This window comes from Phaethon aethereus (assembly GCF_964289735.1).
Source record: "Phaethon aethereus genome assembly, chromosome: 1".
In the NCBI taxonomy this organism is placed as follows: domain Eukaryota; kingdom Metazoa; phylum Chordata; class Aves; order Phaethontiformes; family Phaethontidae; genus Phaethon; species Phaethon aethereus.
The window spans coordinates 29175585-29195599 of NC_138575.1; the positions used below are offsets into that span (position 1 = coordinate 29175585).

At 37.4% G+C, this 20015-nt stretch overlaps 1 protein-coding gene across 1 annotated transcript in view; it reads left to right on the top strand.

Moving 5' to 3' along the window:
* TFEC (transcription factor EC) overlaps nucleotides 1–20015 on the top strand; it is a gene marked incomplete at its 3' end in the record, with an annotated part of 95393 nt that overhangs the window by 65906 nt on the left and 9472 nt on the right. The window contains exons 4-6 of the mRNA XM_081997705.1: nucleotides 14459–14573; nucleotides 15447–15503; nucleotides 19909–19984. Of these exons, the coding sequence (XP_081853831.1) occupies nucleotides 14459–14573; nucleotides 15447–15503; nucleotides 19909–19984 (248 nt within the window). The remainder of the gene's footprint in view (nucleotides 1–14458; nucleotides 14574–15446; nucleotides 15504–19908; nucleotides 19985–20015) is intronic.

The window sequence follows — 20015 nt, forward strand, 5'->3', positions numbered from 1 at the left end:
GGAATGGGCCCGTGTGAACCTCATGAGGTTCAACAAGGCCAAGTGCAGGGTCCTGCATATGTGATGGGGCAACCCCCAGTATCAATACAGGCTGGGGGATGAAGGGATTGAGAGCAGCCCTGCCAAGAAGGACTTGAGGGTCCTGGTGGATGAAAAGCTGGACATGAGCCGGCAATGTGCACTCGCAGCCCAGAAGGCCAACCATCTCCTGGGCTGCATCCAAAGAAGCATAGCTAGCAGGTCGAAGGAGGTGATTCTGCCCCTCTGCTCTGCTCTGGTGAGACCCCACCTGGAGTCTTGCATCCAGCTCTGGAGCCCTCAGCACAGGGAAGACATGGACCTGTTGGAACGGGTCCAGAGGAGGGCCACCAAAATGATCAGAGGGATGGAACACCTCTCCTATGAGGACAGGCTGGTAAAGTTGAGTGGGGTTTTTCAGCCTGGAGAAGAGAAGGCTCCGGGGAGACCTTATTGCAGCCTTCCAGTACTTAAAGGGGGCTTGTAAGAAAGATGGGGACAGGCTTTTTAGCAGGGCCTTTTGCAACAGGACAAGGGGTAACAGTTTTAAACTAAAAGAGGGTAAATTTAGACTAGATCTAAGGAAGAAATTTTTTATGATGAGGGTGATGAACCACTGGCACAGGTTGCCCAGAGAGGTGGTAGATGCCCCACCCCTGGCAACATTGAAGGTCAGGTTGAACGGGGCTCTGAGCAACATGATCTAGTTGAAGATGTCCCTGCTCATTGCAGGGGGGTTAGACTAGATGACCTTTAAAGGTCCCTTCCAACCCAAACTATTCTGTGGTACTATGATTCTATGATTCTGTGCTTCTGTGCTTCTACGATATGGTGACAGATATTTGAAAAATAAGTATTTTTCATTTTTATCAGGCATTCATTCTTATTCAAAATCCTCACACTGTATTCAACATTCTGTAATGAGTTTAAAGTTTATTAACTTCCAGAGGCTCAGAGCATAGGAAATGTAGCTGTGCAGGTCTGTTAATGTAAAGCATATGTGATGCCATCATTAAAAGTTTGGGGCAAGTTCTGAAACTTGGTGTGTGGTCTACATTCATTTTAATATCCAAAAAAGAGAAGTTTAAGAAATATGCTGTATCAAGGGAGATGTGGAGAGCGTTATTCACAGTGAAGAGTGCCACAGAAGAGCAGAATTAAAAAATAGGATCTCTGTGCTTTTAAGGGTTGGATTTGACAGTGTATGACCTAGTGAACATCTACTTGTTACTAAATTATGTTTTGTTTTGTTAATATATGTGTACAGCCCTAGGACTCATCAGAAAATTCAGTAATTTAGCAAGCACACCAGTGATCTCTGTGAAAGTATTTGGCATTTTACCAATACTTTCATTCAGAAATAAGTGCTGTAGCGCAGATAATCACTGTACAGCTACTGGGAAAACGTCCTTTACTTGACATGCAGTCCGCTAAAACTTACATCAAAAGCATTAGGAGATTGACTGGCTTGGAATGAGAATAAAATGAGAGGATATTAATGGTCTGCGAGGGCACAGGCTTCTTTTGCACCGTGCTGGGTGTGACAGGCTGAAAAATAATTTAATTTTGTGAATGTTTCCAAGGATTCTAAGTTGTCTTTTGTTCTGGTGCAGATGAAAACAAGATCTTTCAGAATTTTTCTTGAAGAAGCCCAGGGAGAGAGGCTCTGTAGCAATTAGATGGCTAGTGGTGAGAGCTAAGGAGTAGTGCAGAGTAGTGCTTGAGGCAGAGCACTACCATAAAACTGGCCTTCAAAAAATCCCTCACAGTGGCCCGACTGGTGATCTGCTGAATCAGGTGGGCTCACTGTTGCTGGAGTGGTAGGTGTTGAATGACTAAACAAAATGGAGCCGTTCCTTTTGGAGTGCTTGTGAGAAAATGGGAAGCTTCTCCACAGAAAACCTTTTCATTGATTTTTTTGCCATGTTCAGTACTAAATAGAGCCAAGAAAAAGTGTTTCTATGTTGATTTACTACTAATATTTAAGAAATGTTTTCTTTGATTATTCCCCTGAATGAACTTCCCAACAGGAAGGCCACCTCTTTCAGGATTCTGCGAGGCTTTGCTGCTTCACTTGCATCGCTTCATTTCATATCTTCACAGCGCACTATTTCACTGAGATTGGGAGCTACAGTCTGCTTCCAATTCCACTTTGGAGTCAATTCCATTGGGATTGCTCCACCTCTGCCACTCTTGCAGGAAAACAGCTTATGGAGAAAATCCTCAGTTGCCCTGTGGCTCACTTGTATTTGGTCAGATTCTTTGGCATTGGAAAAAATCTTGTGTTGTACAGGCATGGACTAGAGGTTACATAGGGACAGGACAAGACAGATGTTTTCCTTCTTTAATTTTTGTGATTCTGCTAATTACAGCCGGTATAAAGTTCTGATTAAATCTGTTAACTCTGCATTTGATTTTATGGAGACACTATTTATTGATAAAAGCACAGTGCAGTCTGTCTGCAAAATCTCACTGCTATTACAAGGTTTTTGAGGTCACAGTTTCTCATCATGGCATTAATAATTTGTATTTGTATTAATTATTTGTCAAATACTGATGGTTACCATCTGGATGGATTACAAAAAGTGCTGTCTGTCCCATTCGCAGAATCATGCAGAAAAAAGAAATTCAAGTAAGTATCCTCCAAAGTATTTTATTCAATAATTGTTGTGATTATTCAATCATGAAGTAAAACCGGGTTTCCATTAGAGGTGCATATAGTATTGCTGATCTGGGCAGCCCCCTGCTGCATAATCATGAGTATTTTTTATTTAGTGAATACTGATGTCATTTGGCAACCTTTATAAGTTTATAAAATCTGCTTAAGTTCAAAACTATTTTAGAGAAAGGGCCAGAGTAAACATTAACAACCTCATTTGCTTAGGTTGGGTAATTTGAAAAGGCTGCATAACGTCAGTGAAAATGCTTTGTCAATCACATTCTACACTAGATTAGTCTTAAAGTCCAAGGAAGAATCAAAGTTCACCTAAGTATATAAACTTCTGTCTAGCACTACCTGGTATCGTTTCCAAGTTTAACGAAAAAGAAAAATGAAGGAGAAAGAACAGTCGGTAGCTATTGAGGCAATAATAGACTCCTCAAAAATAAAAATGGTGAGCAAATATTTTCTTTGTCTTTCTTCAATAGTATAAAGGTGCTGGATAGGAAATTGTGTTTTTCAGCTGCAGAGAACTAACAATGAAATGCACAAATTTCCTGAGAACTCCTCAGGCCTGTTTTCTGCAGCTGGAGGTGTCTTTTACTATCACTGCCACTGCTCTTTTGAATGTCATACAGGTGCCAGATGAAGGTTTGTTTTCAGTATTTCACACAATATAGTAGTCTGAAGCTGAAATAAGCAGTGTACAGCTCTCTTGCATGCTCTAAGTATTCAAAAAAGATTGGGTATGAGTGTTTGCAATTTCCCTCATGCTGTAGAAAAGCTCTTTATAGCATAGAGCATACAATACTTCGGGTCAGGAGAAGAACTGTGGTCCACTTTTACATAGCTGCAGCACTCAAAGGCTGTTAAAAATGCTCAAAAAGCTCAGCTCTTGCTCTAACACTCTAACAGCACAACGTCTAATAACTCTTCTCTATTTTGGGGGTAGACTTCTCTGGCTGAAGGGAGCCAGAAGACTTAAGCTTCATGCAACTGGAGTAAATATTTTCATAATTATGAAATGAAGGAAAAGCTCTTTTTTCCCTCTTTGGTTTTCTCTTTCAGAAAGGTAACTAGACGTAAATGGAAGCATTATTCTAAAATATACAGTTGTTTGTATGTAAGCACCCCTTACAAACATGGTCTTCATCCCAGAGCTTAACACATGTTGAAGAGAGGTAAGAGAAAAGGATAGATAAAACAAGTTTCTAACTCTCCTGATATGCACTCCTCACTAATTCTAAGCTCCTGTGCAGCAGGATCTGCAAGCAAATTCCTGCTGTTGGGGGCCGCAAGGCAAATTCTGTCTTCTCCCAAAGCCCAGATGCTGCAGCAGTCCTGAAGTCCTCAGTAGGTGACAGGTAATAGAGAAGGCCATGTTAAGCTCCCTTCAGTCTGTAACATATAGGTTATGATCCGTTCTGGAGCTAAACTTTATGAATTTCTGTCAACGGCATTTACATAGGTTGAATAAAATACTTGTGAGCAAAGAGGCAACAGTGGCCACTTAATTTTTTCTCCAGGCACAGTCAAGCTTCTTACTGCAAGATAAAGGTAACCTGTGGAAAACGAAGATTTCTTGAAGTCCCTTTTGAGAAATAAACTCTTGAAAGATAAAATTGCTTTTCTTAGCACCTCCTTCTGCATCAGCCAAAACCTTCTATGACCTTTACTATATGTGTACAGTAGTTTATGAAGTCGTTAACTATGTGTTTATATTTACACCATAAATAAACACTTGTGAATATATCTGAAATCAACTGCTACAGGAAGGAATTCCAACCAAAATGAAACTCTGCATGGTACATGTTAATCCATCTGAACACACTAGATCACAGAAATCAGTCAATACCTTACTGTGATGTATTCAGATACTTAGGCGATATGTGAAATTTAAGAGGATATAATATAAAGCATGTAATATATATATAAAATATATAATATAAATACCAGTAATAGAGATGTTAACATCTATATTTAAGAGAAAATGCCCCATATTCTAATCTTGAAAAAAAAATAAATCTGGTTTTCACTTGTCCCTCAGCCTCAATTTTTAATTTTTCATGTGTTCTTGTGCTGACATTTGTTCTTTGTTTTGGGAGGAAGAATTTGAATGGTTTGGCATATGCATTTAAATGTGGTAGCCAGAGAAATAGAAGTTGTTGGATTTAACCAGGAATTAGTACTGGTGTAACTAGTGAAATAATCTTAATAAAACAGCTAACAGAGTTGTCATTTAATTGTCATTTTTGGGTCTTAGACGCTGGAGGTTAGGGAGGCAGTACTCCTGTGATGTTTGATTTTCAGCTGCAAGTTGGATGAGGACAGTATCACAAAATCACTTCACTTTTGGTCCATGTCTGTTATGTTAGTTTTATAACCAGAAAAGCCAAGAACAGCTAAAAACAGATAACTAAGAGATGATAACTGAATGAACAGAACCCCCTGCAAAATGCTGATTTTCCAGAAAATTCCTTTGCTTGGTCATATTTGATCAGACATTTATCTAGACAATGGACTTCTATGTATATGATCAGGGCAGGAATGTACTGTAACTGGGAATATGAACAGAGTTCATTTTTCTCTGATGAATAATGAACCAGCTTGATGATCATTATTTGAAGATAAAAAATGAACCAGTTTTCATGCATAATATATAATATGTAATATAATATATCTGAACATTAAGTCCCTGGCTAAGGAGTGTGTAATTATGAACCATGTTCAAGATAAATATAGAAGGAGATAAAATTTGTTCAAAGGAAAACAAGTCTGAAAAGGGAAACATTTGCTTTTCTGCTGTTCTCTTTAGATAATAAAAAGAGGAACTGGAGCATTTAGGGATTAGTTATTACTAAAGACCATCTATTTTCAAATATAAGTATTTTGTATTGCAATTATAAAAGTACTTAAAACATTTATCTGTGACTGATCTTCTTGTTCTAGACTCTAAAACCAGTATACCACAACTTTTTTGACAGATGACAGTGTAAACACATTCTTATAAAGAAAAAGGACATCACAGCTTATGTTGTTCAACTTTCTCCAACTAACACAGCAATTGCAAAAGAAAGCCAGATGTTGAACCCCAGTCTTCTGAGTGCAGGACTTGTATTGAACCCACAAGATTATTTATCCTGTCTGAAATACCTTTGAATTAGATGAAAAGTCACAATTTACTAAAACATGTATTGAAGATACAAGAATTACCCCAGTTTTCCCCTTGCCAAAAATTGGAAACAGCCAGTATACCAGATATTACTATTGAGAAAATGGAATTGCAATGCCTGGGTTATTTTCCACTTATTTACCAACTCCCTATTTGGCCAAATTCAGTACACATTTTGAAGTTGATCTGTGAACTTTAAAGATTGAAAAATAGTTTTGTTTACCTGTCATGAATAAACAGAAAAGGAATGACAAGGAACTAAGTATTTGGTTTTTATGTTTTGTACACCAGTAACACAAATACTGAACAAACTTTTACTTGATATGTAAAATGAACTGTGGACACAGTTCCAAAATTAGATTTCTACATTTTGGATGCATATATGGGATAACAGTATAAAAACTTTGTAAAATCGCTGCTTTGATTTTTTAATTAAAATGAATAAGCAGGAACGATATTGAAATGGATGGTTGCTGACGTATTTTTGTGGCTAAGAAGGAGAATTAGCCTCATTTTACAAAACCATTCTTTGAAGTGATGCTATCAATTAGGTTCATGAGAACATGATTCAAGTGGGATATATTTGAGGGCGGAGGGGAAGAATAAAGTATTGTACTAATATTTCACATGTGAACACTTTATTCTAGATGCAGTCTAAGCAAGTACTAATTTTTACCAAGCACCAAAAGAAATTTTCTCTTGCAGATATAGAACGCAACCTTTCAGCTTAGGCAGCTACATAATTTCTTCTTCTGACAAGTAAAGCAACATGTGTTATGTTTCCCTGTTATTTGAGTTTGCCAAGTCTGTAGGTGCAGCACAGGCAAGTAACAGGGCTAATGGTTCTCAGGACCGTCTGTCCTGGGCATCAGCTGCTCTGGATGTATGCCATACCTCTGTTACTGCAGGAAATATAGGCATGTAGACACCCTTGGGGAGTTGCATGTCTGCAGTTATTAATCCTGGAAAAGAGGGTAGCAAAGGAAGTTTCTGCTAGCAGGACTATTCTTGCAGTTTGCTTCCCACTTGCCCTTTTTCACGGGCTCTTCTGACCTGGGCAGAATTAAGACCTCTGGTAGAGGCAGTCCGGTCCTGACGTCTGTGTTTTCTGGGGGCATCTTGATCCTTCTGGTCGTACACTTGGGCTTGTGAATGTGACTGTGAGGAAATAAGACCCTGGGAGAAATGGTAGCTGGAAATAAGCCTCCACTAACAGGACAATCCATCCTGCTGCCTGTTCCAGGTCCCTCGAGGGAAAGCACACTAGCTGATGAATAGTTTTGACCTGTCAGGACAGCCCAGATGCCTTTGGTGAAAAGCTCTTGCTATCCTAGGCTTTAGCCATTTTAGGTAACTAGAACATGTAGTGTGTCTGTTCTTTAAAAAAGTACATACCCTTCATCCCTTCCATGATTAGTGACATCCTTTTGGATGTATGGAGAGCTGTTTGCTACTGGAATTAGTCTTTCTAGCTAGTTCTGCAAATCCAGGGTTTGTTGATTGTAGTCTTCTTTTATGAATGTATATTGGTAAAATGCAATACAGATTCTATAGAAAATAACGGAACAGGATACTTTTCAGGTTAAGGGGCAAGCTAAAGAGATGGCAAAGATTTTGTTAAAGAGAAGATATTAATTAAGTGCTCCAAGAATCAGTCCTGAGCCTCAGTTTATTTAGTATTTTCTTTAGTGACCTCGGTACAAAAAATACACTTACGCTCATAAAATTTACTGAGGTAGCAAAAGTAGAAAGTATTGCGAATACAAAGGAGGATGAGGATATCATAGAGGAAGAATTATTTGACTCTGGTGACAGAATAGTATAAATGGAAGGAATGTAATAGTACTGAGTGCAAAGTCATTCATTTAAATAATAATAACAGGAATGTCTGCAGTAAGCTGAGAGCTCATTAACTGGAGATGACAGAGAAAGATCTGGTTACATTAGTTGCTCAGAGGATGACTATAAGCCATCAAAATGATGGGACTGCAAAAAGGAGATAAATATGATCTTAGGATCCATCACAAGAGAGATTTCCAAGAGACACAAGGAAATATCCACTGCTGATTTCACCGGGTACAAAACTTTTAGAATGCTGCAGACAGATAAATGTGACCACACTTCAGAAAAACTAATTCAAAACAGGAAAGGTAATGAGAGGCCTGTTAGGACATATCGTAGCATGGGAAGTCTGGTTAAAGAAGCATGGTCTATTCAATTTAGCAAACTAAATGCTTAAGGGAGCTACGGTCACTCACAATAATCACATGGGGTTGTTAAACAATGAACAAGGGACAAGTTAAAGGAACGCAAAGACCAAGCACAAAAACAAAATAAAATTCGTCTAGGAATAAAAATAAAAAGAAAGCTTTTTAAGAATATTTTGTGATCATTCAACTTTTGGAACATACTCCAGATAAAAATATTAGAGATATGAAACCTAATTGATTTTAGACAGACATTATTGTTTTATAAAATGGATTATGTGATGATACGTTAAATGAACGCAATAAGCAGAAAACGCTTCCTAGTCCAGACTGGGCATTACCACATTCAGCAGAATTTTTAAATTAAGAAAAATCTAGCTGACTTTGGAAGAGGGTTGGGCTGTTATTTTCTAGCTGTGCAACACTGACTGTGGTAGTGCCACGATCCTTACAGACTTGAACGTTACAGTAAGACAAACACATGCAGAGATTAGCCAAAAAGGAAAAATACTTAAATAGCATGTGATCATGTAAGTGAACACTATCGTGACATAGAGCTGTCCAGGGACTACAGGTGAATAGGCACAGACAAACCGTATCGATACAGTTTATTATCATTTTAAGAATCCTTCTCTCTCATTCCTGGAAGATACGGAAATGCTATTTGGTTTAAGTCTTCCTTGAAATTACATGGTATTTACCAATAGCCGCCATGCTATGGCTTTGGGGTACCCTATTATTTCCCTTAATGAGGCAATAGGTTTCCTGGCTTAGTAATGATATCCTTTAAAAAAAAAACCACCATAACTTTGCAAACTGTGATCAGAGCTGTCCATTGCTAGACACCCATGCAGGTACCAAACCCTTAATATTTGCCACACAATCCTGCCTGCACAGCAGTTCAGGCCCAAGGATTGAATATAATAAGCTCCTCTGGATAAGACCTTTATAGTACTTGTCTTGGGCGCTGCCAGCAAGCACAAGGTCACAGGCTCTTGCAAGGTGCTGCTGAGCTCAAGCCAGGCACTCGCTCAGGTACTTCAGCTGAAGTTTGCTTTTATAATTGGTCTAAGCTTCAAAGTTGACCATCTTTCAGGACTGAGCCCTGTGAATGGAAATTCTCATGTTCCAGTCTTTGCACACAGGCATTGAAGATCCCATGACACTTTCTATAAAGGGAAGAACGTTAACCCCCGTGTCCTTGCCAAATGCTAACTTTGTTAATTACAGTCTGCTTTCTTTAATTCTCCTTGCAGTTTTAATTAGATGTAGCATTATTCTCTTCCTGTACCACATTGTCACTGGTTATTCCCACTTAACCATTTGCTGTGTTGAAATTTGTTAATCTTTTGTCCAAAGCTGGATGCATTTTTGAAGCAGGAAAAATGGCTAATTATATACTGTTATGTTGACTATGTGTGGGCTCAGCCCTTATGAGCCACTTGCATCTAAATTCTCAGATGCACATACATAAATACGTGTATCATGAATGGAAAGGTTGGGAATTATGTGACTTACCAGGACTTCTCAGAACAACACAGGTGTGAACCAATATTGGTCATGACACCTGCAGGATAAATACATTATCTCCTGGGACTTACGAATTTTCATACCCAAATGCCCATGTTTCCACATCTCTAAACCAAAAGCTAGAACATGCTTTTGACAGAGTGTAATCAGCTGGAGTTTTAAAGTACTTTGGGATTCATCAGTTTTGACGGTGCTATAGAATTGTAAGATTACCATTGTACACATATCATATAATTATGCCATTGCAAATGATTTGTACTTTTAGTAAGATTGCATTGGATTTTTGTAAGCTTATGTCAATGTATATATTTATCTTGTAATGTAGAACTGGAAGCTATTTGAAGCCTCAAATAACTACGGCAAAAACTCCTTGCTTACATGACATTGTAAGAAATAAATTACATTATTATATACAGAGTTTTAGTGCATATCCAAACAACTAGATGTATTTTGACACACAATTTCTATAATTGTGATATATATTTTAATTCTGTAATTTAAAAATCAGTTATTTTCCAGATGTATACATTTCTAAAAGGGCTTCCTGTTTTGACAGACGAAAAAAGTATCTTTCCTCATAGTGTAAGAAAATTGGCCAATTTCTATTTTAAGATTGTTCTCAGTGTTCAGTAACATGAGCAAGGAAATTCCTTGGGACCTCCCATGCTTGATATCAATGCAGGGCAAATTCAGGTAGAGAGTTTCAACAAGAGAGTTTCAACAAAAGAGTTTGATATATTTTTGACTTTGTACTTTTAAAACTCCCCCATAATCAGATATGTGAATATTTGTCAAGAAAGATCCAGTCTGATTTGATTTGTTTATCTTATGTGATTTTTAAAACAAGAGTTTATTTGGAAATTTTCACATTAGGAGCGTGGTGAGGTTTCATGAAGGAAGGTACATGTGGAAAGTGTGCATCAGTCACACCAGGCTTCCTTTGGAGTCAGTAAGAAGAAAGAGAGGTGATTCAGTTCACCCTAAGTGTCCAAGACAGGTCAGATTAATCACCTCCTATTTCTTCTCCTGATCCTGAATCCTGACATTGAGAGTTATTGCTCACACACTAATTCATAGCAGATTTTTCCATGTGTCACCATTTCTGTAGGAACACAGCAACTGTCAAAGGTAGTCTAATTTACTGGTGCTTTATACCCACTTTGCCCTCCTGTATGTACGAAAATGCTGTGCTGGCTAACTGAAAATGAAGAGGGTGTCAAAGGGTGATAATCAGTGGCTGTATCCACAGGGAAGCCACTTACCCGTTGCAGTGGCCATTGCAACGTACTTGAGATTTCTACTAAATGCACAGGAAGAAGGAGGCAGTTGATGGTGCAGCGATATATATTTTACACATATATATGCTTTTGTACTGAGCAGAATCACCCAGATAAATAATGAAAGGAGACAGCAAAACGAAGTCTGGAAGGGATGTAGGTATGAAGAAAAGAACCTTTTGTAGTGTGTCCTTTTTACACCCAGATGAGTAAGCTGTTTATTCTGTTATCCAATCCTTCAGTGCACTAGCTGCGACAATGACAGACTTAAGGAGGGACAAATCTACCATTCCCTGTTCCTCAAGAGTACCCTACCTATGGGTTATTAAAAGTGGTCATATTTGCCATGCCTGTGAATCTTTCAATCAGAAAGATGGATTCTGCAGCCCAGAAATTAGTGCTTTCAGATAGGTAAATGAGCAAGAATTTTGCAGGCTCTCTGTGACAGTGCTGTTGAATAGGGCTTTTCTCTGATGGCCAAGTTCTGCAGAATAATTTGAGACAGTTAACATTAGATCAAAGTTTCTCTTTAATGGTGTGGCAGAACGCTGGTTTTGACACTCTTAGTGATTAACACATATGTGAATCATTCTAATTAGTATGGTTATAGGATTGTAGCCATCAGTAGATGAATGACTTGGGTTTGGGTTTCATTTTCATCATCTCCACATGGAGTTATGACTCTGCTTTCCTAATGACTGATAAAAATTGCCAAATGATGAAGGGAAAGATGCTGGAGACCATCTGTGTGAAACAAAGATGACAAGGGACATTTGGGAAAATATTTCATGCTCGATGGAAGCATTAGTGCAGCCAGACATAGACTATGGACAGATACTTGCTTGCAGCCCTGGCTGTGTGGGATGACACTGCCTCAGCAGCTCCGCTGATGGAAGGATGCATATGAACTCTTATGGCTCCAGACAGTGGCAGCTGAGTTAGATATAAGTACTTCATCAAGTGTGTAATCAAATTCAGATGAAATGCCTACTTTTGGCTTTAAGTTGAGTTTACTCACCCGCTTTTGAATCCTCACACACTTCTGAACTTTCAGGTGTGTTGGTATTATTTTTTCATTACCAGATAAGTTGGCCGTTCATGAACTTTTCTCTTGGATTTGGACCTTGTTATTTGAATTTACACCTTTATGAATAGACTATAGAAATTTAACTATAGAAATTATATTTCGGTGGTAAAGATGAATTGCTGCTTAAAAATTAAAAGTAATCATTGATGTATCCATCTATCTCATGTGTTTGTGTCAAACTGGTTTACAATTCTGATTTTTTCATGAATGGTATTGATAATCTTATAAATTAAAAGGATTACCACCAGTTTTGTGCTAGTTATTGAACTCATGTACACAGCTGTGTGAAATACGTAAAGTACGATAGGTATGCATTTCTCATTTGTTAGTTTATTTACTAGATTATATTCTTTTCAGTGGTTACTATTTCCTAGCACTTCATGAAAACTGTATCCTAAACTGCATAACAGCCTTATCCAAAGTCCACTGGAATAAGCGTAGGAGTCACATTGACTCTCAATTTTTTATATCAGCACTAACTATGAAAATTCTGTTTTAATATCATTTCAATAAGCCAAATTCATTTACATGAATGTAGGAAGTCATTAAATATGTGTCTAGAGTTAATATAAGTTCACTCTTGTAATATAGTTATACTATCCCTAGAACAAAGAAAATGCAAAGTTGAAGCTGCAGTGAATTCTGTAATACTTGTCAGTTTGCCACTCAGGAATGAAACAAAGGTGCTTAATGTGCGAATGCGCTTAACATTCAAATCCTGCGTATTAAACATAGATTGTTCTTGAGTAATACTCAGTTGAATTCCAAACATTCTTTAAAAACATATTTTCATTGAGAGATCAAATATGTAAGCAGACTTTCAAAACTGACTTGGTGTGGTGATTTCTAATGGTATTTAAGAATTGTCAGTTCTTCTAAGTAATAAAACTCTACAAATTACTTTTAAAATGAGAGTCTTATTTATGTGTATTCAGAAAGAATCCTGATTGCTTCATTTCATTGTGGGTTATACAACTAGAAGACTTTAACACAAACTAGGTTCCCAAATAATTTAGTAAAGTTATTAGATAATTTAGTAAAATTGTTATTTAAAAATAAAACTTACTTACAATTTCAGATTTAATATAAAAATATAGCAACCACTGCCATGGAACAATTTCACACTGAGCAAGTCACTGGGAAATTGTCTCCATTCAGAATAACTTGAGGCAGAGCTCACGGCCTCTACAAGAAGAGAAATGATCGGTCTAAAAAAAGATGGTTTCCAGCAGACCCGTGCTTGGTGTCTTGGTGACCTGCCTGAAAAATTCCAGGGTGTTTCAGGGTCCATGGGTGCAGAGTTGTAAAAACATGTTTTTTTGTCTATGAAAAGAAATTTTCTTAAATAACTCCTAATTTCCTTTCACAATTTTCCTCACAATTTTCCTCACTTTTTTCACCCAATTTTTCCTCCTTTGTTTGGCCAGGTAGACCCAAACTCAATGTCTGGGTCCTGTATGTTGGCCCCGACAGAATAAAAAAATTGTCTGCACAAACTTTGTATGCATGATAAAATGAAAAAAAAATGTTGCTCTTACTCTCCTAGAAGACAATAAGAATGCAAATCTTTTTTGTGTACCTTTTTATACAGCTGTTTTCACATGAACATACAGAAATACGTAAGATAATGATCAGTGCTGTAAGGTTGGTTATATGGTCATAGAAACAGAGCAAAGCCTGAACTGTTCTTTACTAAACTTCTACATATTTTACAGTTATTTCAGATATGTAAAATTATTCAAGTAAAAGTCATATTTAGGTAATTATCTGGAATCCATAGAAACATACTTTAACCTTACTTCTCTTTAAGTGCATTCTGTGGGTTTATTTAAACAATGTTCTATTACATTTTGCAAGGTAATAAGCATAATGGTATACATGATCATATACATTACGCTTTTTAAAACCATTAGGTTATCTGGTCTATCCTGACAACAGCACAGCTTCTTTCCTTAAAACATATTATTTGATGTTCTGTCCACTCTGACTTTAAGTATTGCATCTAACTGGGTCACTGAATCTTTATACTGCTAAACCAGGCACAGTATGAAGTACCAATTCAGAGTTTAGTGATGTGGTTAAAAAATCACTAGGGAGTAGGTCAAAACCAGCAAGGTTATTTTTACTTTCAACATAACTCATGTTTGAAGTGCAGTTGTGGTAATCTTGTTATTGGAAAATACTGTATAGAAGTAATTAAAAAACAGGTACTGGAGGCCATATCCTGCCATCACTCTGCACCTGAAACCCACAAAAATGGCACTTAGAAAGCTGCTTGTGGAACAGTGTCAGACTGTGACCCTTCGCTTTCAATTTTACTTAACGCTACATAACGGCAAACTTTCCATTTAGACACATATACACAGCTCTTTCTAAAGAGCACCAGACTCATATGCAAAGAAGTTTGGTCTTTGAATTATGCTTTTTAAAAAAATATTTTAAGCCTTTAACTTATTTTAATATATATATTTTTTTTCTTATTCTTCTTTCCTCCCCCTACCCCTCAAGCTATCTAGCAACATTTTGGACATATATAACAGTGACCAGGGAATGGCACCAGCTAATATGGGTCTCACAAATGCTTCTTGCCCAGCTAATCTACCAGTAAAAAGGGAACTCACAGGTAAAAGAACGCTGAGATTTTAGTATTTTATAATTTTAGAAGTGATGGTGTTTCTCTTAAAAGTTGAATAAATCTTACCCATGAAACAGATGTCCATAATTAAATTCCTGAGAATTTTGCTTGCTTGTAGTTTCACTTAAGGAAAAGAAAAAAGACCAAGGAGAAATGTTTTCTTTCTGTTCTCCTCTTTAGCAATTCAGAAACCATGTTTACCTCCTGTTTTTTATGAACATCATGCTTCTAATAAACTAATAAAATATTTTAGGAAACATAGTAGATTCTTGCACATATTGGCTCCTCATCAATGGCAGAAATAATTTATCATCCATTAAATTTGTTCCAGGGTAGAACAAATAATTCTTTTGAAACTTTACAATAAGGCTATTCAAGGTAAATCTATATTAGTGGATTAACAACTTTAAAAGTTACATTCAATTAATCCAAAGAATGCTAACAACCATGTACAGTTTATTAGTGTCACTCAGAAGAAACAGTGAGTTTGTTCAATATCTTACAAATCTGATTAACTCTTGCATTATGGGATATACAAATCCATATTCATATCAGTGTATTCTAAGTTTTATCCTGATGTAAAATACACCAAATTGGAGAAAAATACCCCTCCATAGCATTTCTATGTTCTTAAATAAAAAATGTGCAATAAAAAAATCTTAAGCAACCTGCCAGACCTGCTCCAAAATTTAGTACTGGTAGAATGTAGATTTGCTTATGATATTGTTTAATAATAAAAAGACTAATGAAGTAAAAAGACTAGAAGGCTGCTTTTTGTGACAACGGGCCGTTTTGAAAAGATGAAAGAAGTACTGGAATTGTAACTTAAGGACTGTTTTAATAAATGTTACTTTCTGTCAGAAGCAGATACACGAGCAATGGCAAAGGAGAGACAAAAAAAGGATAACCACAATCTCAGTAAGTATGTGTTCGTCTTCCATCTCATTAAATGGAATGTATGGGGAATGCAGAAATAATATACATTAGCTACCAAGTCTCTGCTCTTCTAGATCAGCATCTTACCAGGGTAATTAAATTGAACACAACAAACCACACAGCTTTCTTCCCTGAAATTAATTTCTGTCTTTGACTTTTGTCTTTCAAAATACTTAACATATTGTAATGAATTTCTTTGCATATCATCTCCTGCTACTATGGTTTTATTCTACAGTTGTACACGTATCCTGCACATTTCACTCGAGGTTGTCTCTAAGAATACAGTGCAAAACAGACAAGAAAGGAGGCAGACGATGAAAAAAACAGTGAAAATCCAGAGGCTTCACACCTTGCTTAGTGAAGTACCCAAGTGATGAGGCTGTATCTTTCTACAGGTGATGGGAAGGAAAAAAAAAAATTACAGAGGATATTAGGCAACTTCTAAACACTAGTTAAGCACTTAAAGTTGTGGAAATAGCATGTCGCAAAAGGACCTCAGGGCAGGACTGAGACTAATGGTGCTCTGACTCTCCTCTGATACACAAGCCCCCCAGCCTCTGTAGGCTGGGTTACACTTCTTTACGGAGAACGGTGCAGCCATGTACAGATGTTAGGCATTTCAGTTCTAGAGTAATATCTTCCGTAGTTTAGGCTTAGAACACAGTGAAATTCATAGTTCGGTGTCTAAATGTTAAACCTATAAAAAGAAACAACATTTTGGTTTATCCAGAACAGAAAAAAAAAGTCAGTCTATTGCTGAAAGAAGATTGCTTATAAAATTAGGCACTTTTTCCTCTAAAGAGTAATTTGGAAAAAAAAAAAAAAAGCCACTGAAGGATTCTTTTCGGAAAGAGATGAGTAAAACAATTACATTTTCCAGTTCCTCTTTCCACTTTTTCCAGCAGAAATAATCTGGGAGTTGGACTCGATGATCCTTATGATTACCTTCCAACTTGAGATATTCTATGATTCTGTCAATTTAGACATGAATTTGTAACTAGTTAATAGCGACTATTTATATCTTTGTTCTCTGGCTACTCTGTTAATCTTAGAGGGCTTTATGGCTTCACTTGCATGAAATTATGTGCCTCGAAGTATACATCCATTGGTACAATGTGCTAGCAACCACTGTGGACAACTTTGTGCTACTTAGACTTTCCAGAAGGCATCCTTATTTCTGTCAGTATGTTTTTGTGGATTACAGGTAGATCATGCAGATTTTTAGGCCTGTTGCTAGCACATCTCTGAAGTGCCAGTGCAGCTACTGCTTGTCTTCTTTGGGCAGGAATGGGGAGTTTTTGCTGGACTGGGAAAGGTGGTGGGTGGGAGTTGTCTGGAACTGCGAGAAGGGAGAAGACAGGTACATGAATACATTAGGGATGCCAGGACTTACCGCTGCCTCTATTGCTTATTTTGGCTCTATCATCCTTCCTGAACACAGAAGACATCTCTGAGAACTGTCTCTCACCACTGGCAGCTGAGCTGAAGGTTGTATGCCAGGGTGATAGCACGCAGACATGCAACATCTCTTCTGGTTTGGCTCCAGGTGTATACTTCAGAGTTCAGTCACTCTGGAGATAGCTCTACTGTCTGATGGCTTGGAAATATTAATGCATTACATATAAAGGCTTTATCAGTGTATTTACTCTTTTATGAATACCAGATATTTTAGACATGACTTGAAAAAACAGTGTTTGAAACCTGATTTTCTAAACATTCATGTCAGGTTGAATAAGGTCCACATTTTACAGAAATGTTCTTGTACCTCCTCATACCAAGTAGGAACTAGAAAAACATCCTTTTTGAAAGATTGGATCCTCAATGAAACCATGAAAAGGGATTCAGATCTAAGAAATGGAATATCTTCTTGTAACAGCAAGAGTTTAAACCATTACTAAATGTATTTTGATTTTGCGTTTCTTGGTTTTTTTTCTCAAACAAAGAATCAAGGTGTAATATTTGTTTGCTATATGGTCGTCCTGTCCATGTAGTTTCAAAATTAATTTTCTTGTTTGACTTTGGTATAATTTAGTACTTGAAATATTATTGATAGCTCAGGATACTACTGGAACTGCATCAGACATAATCAGGAAAGTTCTATTGAAACACTTTTCCAAGCTTAAAAATTTTCTCCCTAATTCACTAGCATAATCATTTGGAATTTATTTTCAGGAAAAAACTACAAAAATAGAAAGAAAATGAATATTGTGTCTACTTGTAAAGAAATTTTTTCTTTGCCTTGTTTTATAGTCAATGGTTAGTTGACTGCTTTTTGATGAGTCCTTGCAGGTCTTTTCCACACTGTAAATATTAATTAAACAACAGCTATTATGCCATATGACTGTATAGTTGATACACATTCTTTAACTCTTTTTGCCCTGTCATTATTTTGCCAACATCTTTTAAATTGCTTAGTTTCTATGGACTTACATGTGTTCTCCTACAAGATCAAGCACATTCATGCCAATGGGATGCAAGGTGTCCCTTAACAGTACACTCAGGAGGATTATAACCCTATGTGAATCATGACTACAAAACCTCACATGCTTTAATCTGTTGAGTGAAATTCCTGTTTCCAGAGAGAGTAAGACAAGATAATATGTCTCACCAAGGCAGAGCACTTCACCAGGGTAAATAATAACACTTAGGGAGTTCCCTGGGCTGGAATCAGTTAGGGAGGAAATAGCTGACTGCTGCACAAAACTAGGAGCCTCACACAGAGAAGAAGTAAAAATACCTTTATGTATTGGAGGAAGTAAGTAGCTAAAAGAGATCTATGTGGTGGGGCTGAGAGTGAAAGTGATATGCTCGTATGACTGTGAGAAGGTTGAAGTCAGCCTAGGAAGACCCACCAGGCTTCTCTTGACTGCACATTTCTAATTTAGCTCTACCAGGCTCTAAGGACTGGCTTTTTGTACATCTGTTCAAAATTAGGACCTCAAACTTTAAGTGCGTGTCTCCATACATGGATGAGAGGAGCATGTATCCATGTTCTAGGCTGCCCTAGATGGGTCAGCCCTGGTCTGACAAAGTATAGCACTATCAAGCCCAAAGTAAGGTCTTCCAAGAAGCAAGGGATAACAGAAATGGCTCAGTGCAATGCTACTGACGAACCAAAGCTGAATCCCATCCATTCGGTGAGGTTTAGATTGAGTCAAAGTACAACCTGGAGGGAGTGGACAAAAGTGCAAGTTGATGCCAGTAGAACATCACTGTTAGTTTCTGACAGCTAGCAGTACCACAACAGGACTCCTATGGCGTTTGTCCTTCTTCCTCCTCAAAACATTTTTTCCTGGTAGAAAAAGTAGTTTTTGCCATTGGTACAGCATTTCCACATTGTCCTTCAGTCTTGTCATAACTAGGCTACCCAGGAGACAGGTATATACAAGAAATCCCCCAAGGCAATGGGATATCCTTCGGGCATCTATCCACTAGAAAATGTGAGATTTCTGCATGTAAAAGCAGCTGGAGAAAACCTGGTGAGAAAGCAGAGGAGAACTCCCTCTAAATTAGTGAAATGGGAAGCAGAAAGGTAACACACCCTTTGTGCAGAGAAGGGGCTCACAGTCCAGTCTGGATACCAGTCCAATGCTGATAAAGTGGACTGAGAGCACAGAGAGGGAGAATTAATTTTAAGAGGCTTATCTTTTCTTTTTCCTAACTAAACTGCAAGTAAACCAAGATGCCATACATAGTTTGTCTTAGGAGAAGCATGAATTTAAATACAGACTTTTTTTTTTTTTGTTTCAGTGAGATTTTTCTTCATTTTCTGTGAGTTTTAAAAGTTATTGTAAATAAACCTGTGCCGTCCATCATCAAAGGAAACAGATATGCTGAGGATGAAGTGCTTCTAGTACAATCTTTCTCAGTTTCAATGAAGGGATATGATTTCAGTTATGTCTTCTCTGTGGTTTGCAACAACAGAGGATAAGGGATAACAAAGCTGTTAACCATGATCTGTAGCAGGATTTGTGACAAAAATATGAGATGCTGGATGAGGTGTCTTGTGTTCCCGTTGAAGTCATCAGCAAACTCCACTAAGATGAAAACTCTGTTGTGTGGGAGCAGGGTGGAGGAGGGATACATAAACATCAGAAAAAAAAAGAAGTGTTAGCTCACATTTAGACAACACGTGACTATTTAATTCTCTAGGAGTCTAGCTGTAAATGGGGGAGAAACCTACAGGTAGGGTAAGATACAGAGATGGTACTAATCATGGAGTTTGTCCTTAAAGTCAGAGACAGGTAAGAGATCAGGTTGGGACTTCTATTTGAGGAAGAAATTTTCTGTACGTCGACTGATTTATTTTTAACTAATTAAAATGGTTTATGTTGAATTTCTCCAAGAATATTTCACCATAAAAATAGTAACTGTTTCTTTTTAACAGTTGAGAGAAGAAGAAGGTATAATATTAATTACCGAATCAAGGAGCTTGGCACACTCATCCCCAAGTCTAATGATCCGTGAGTTCAACAGTCTTTCCTATAACAATGT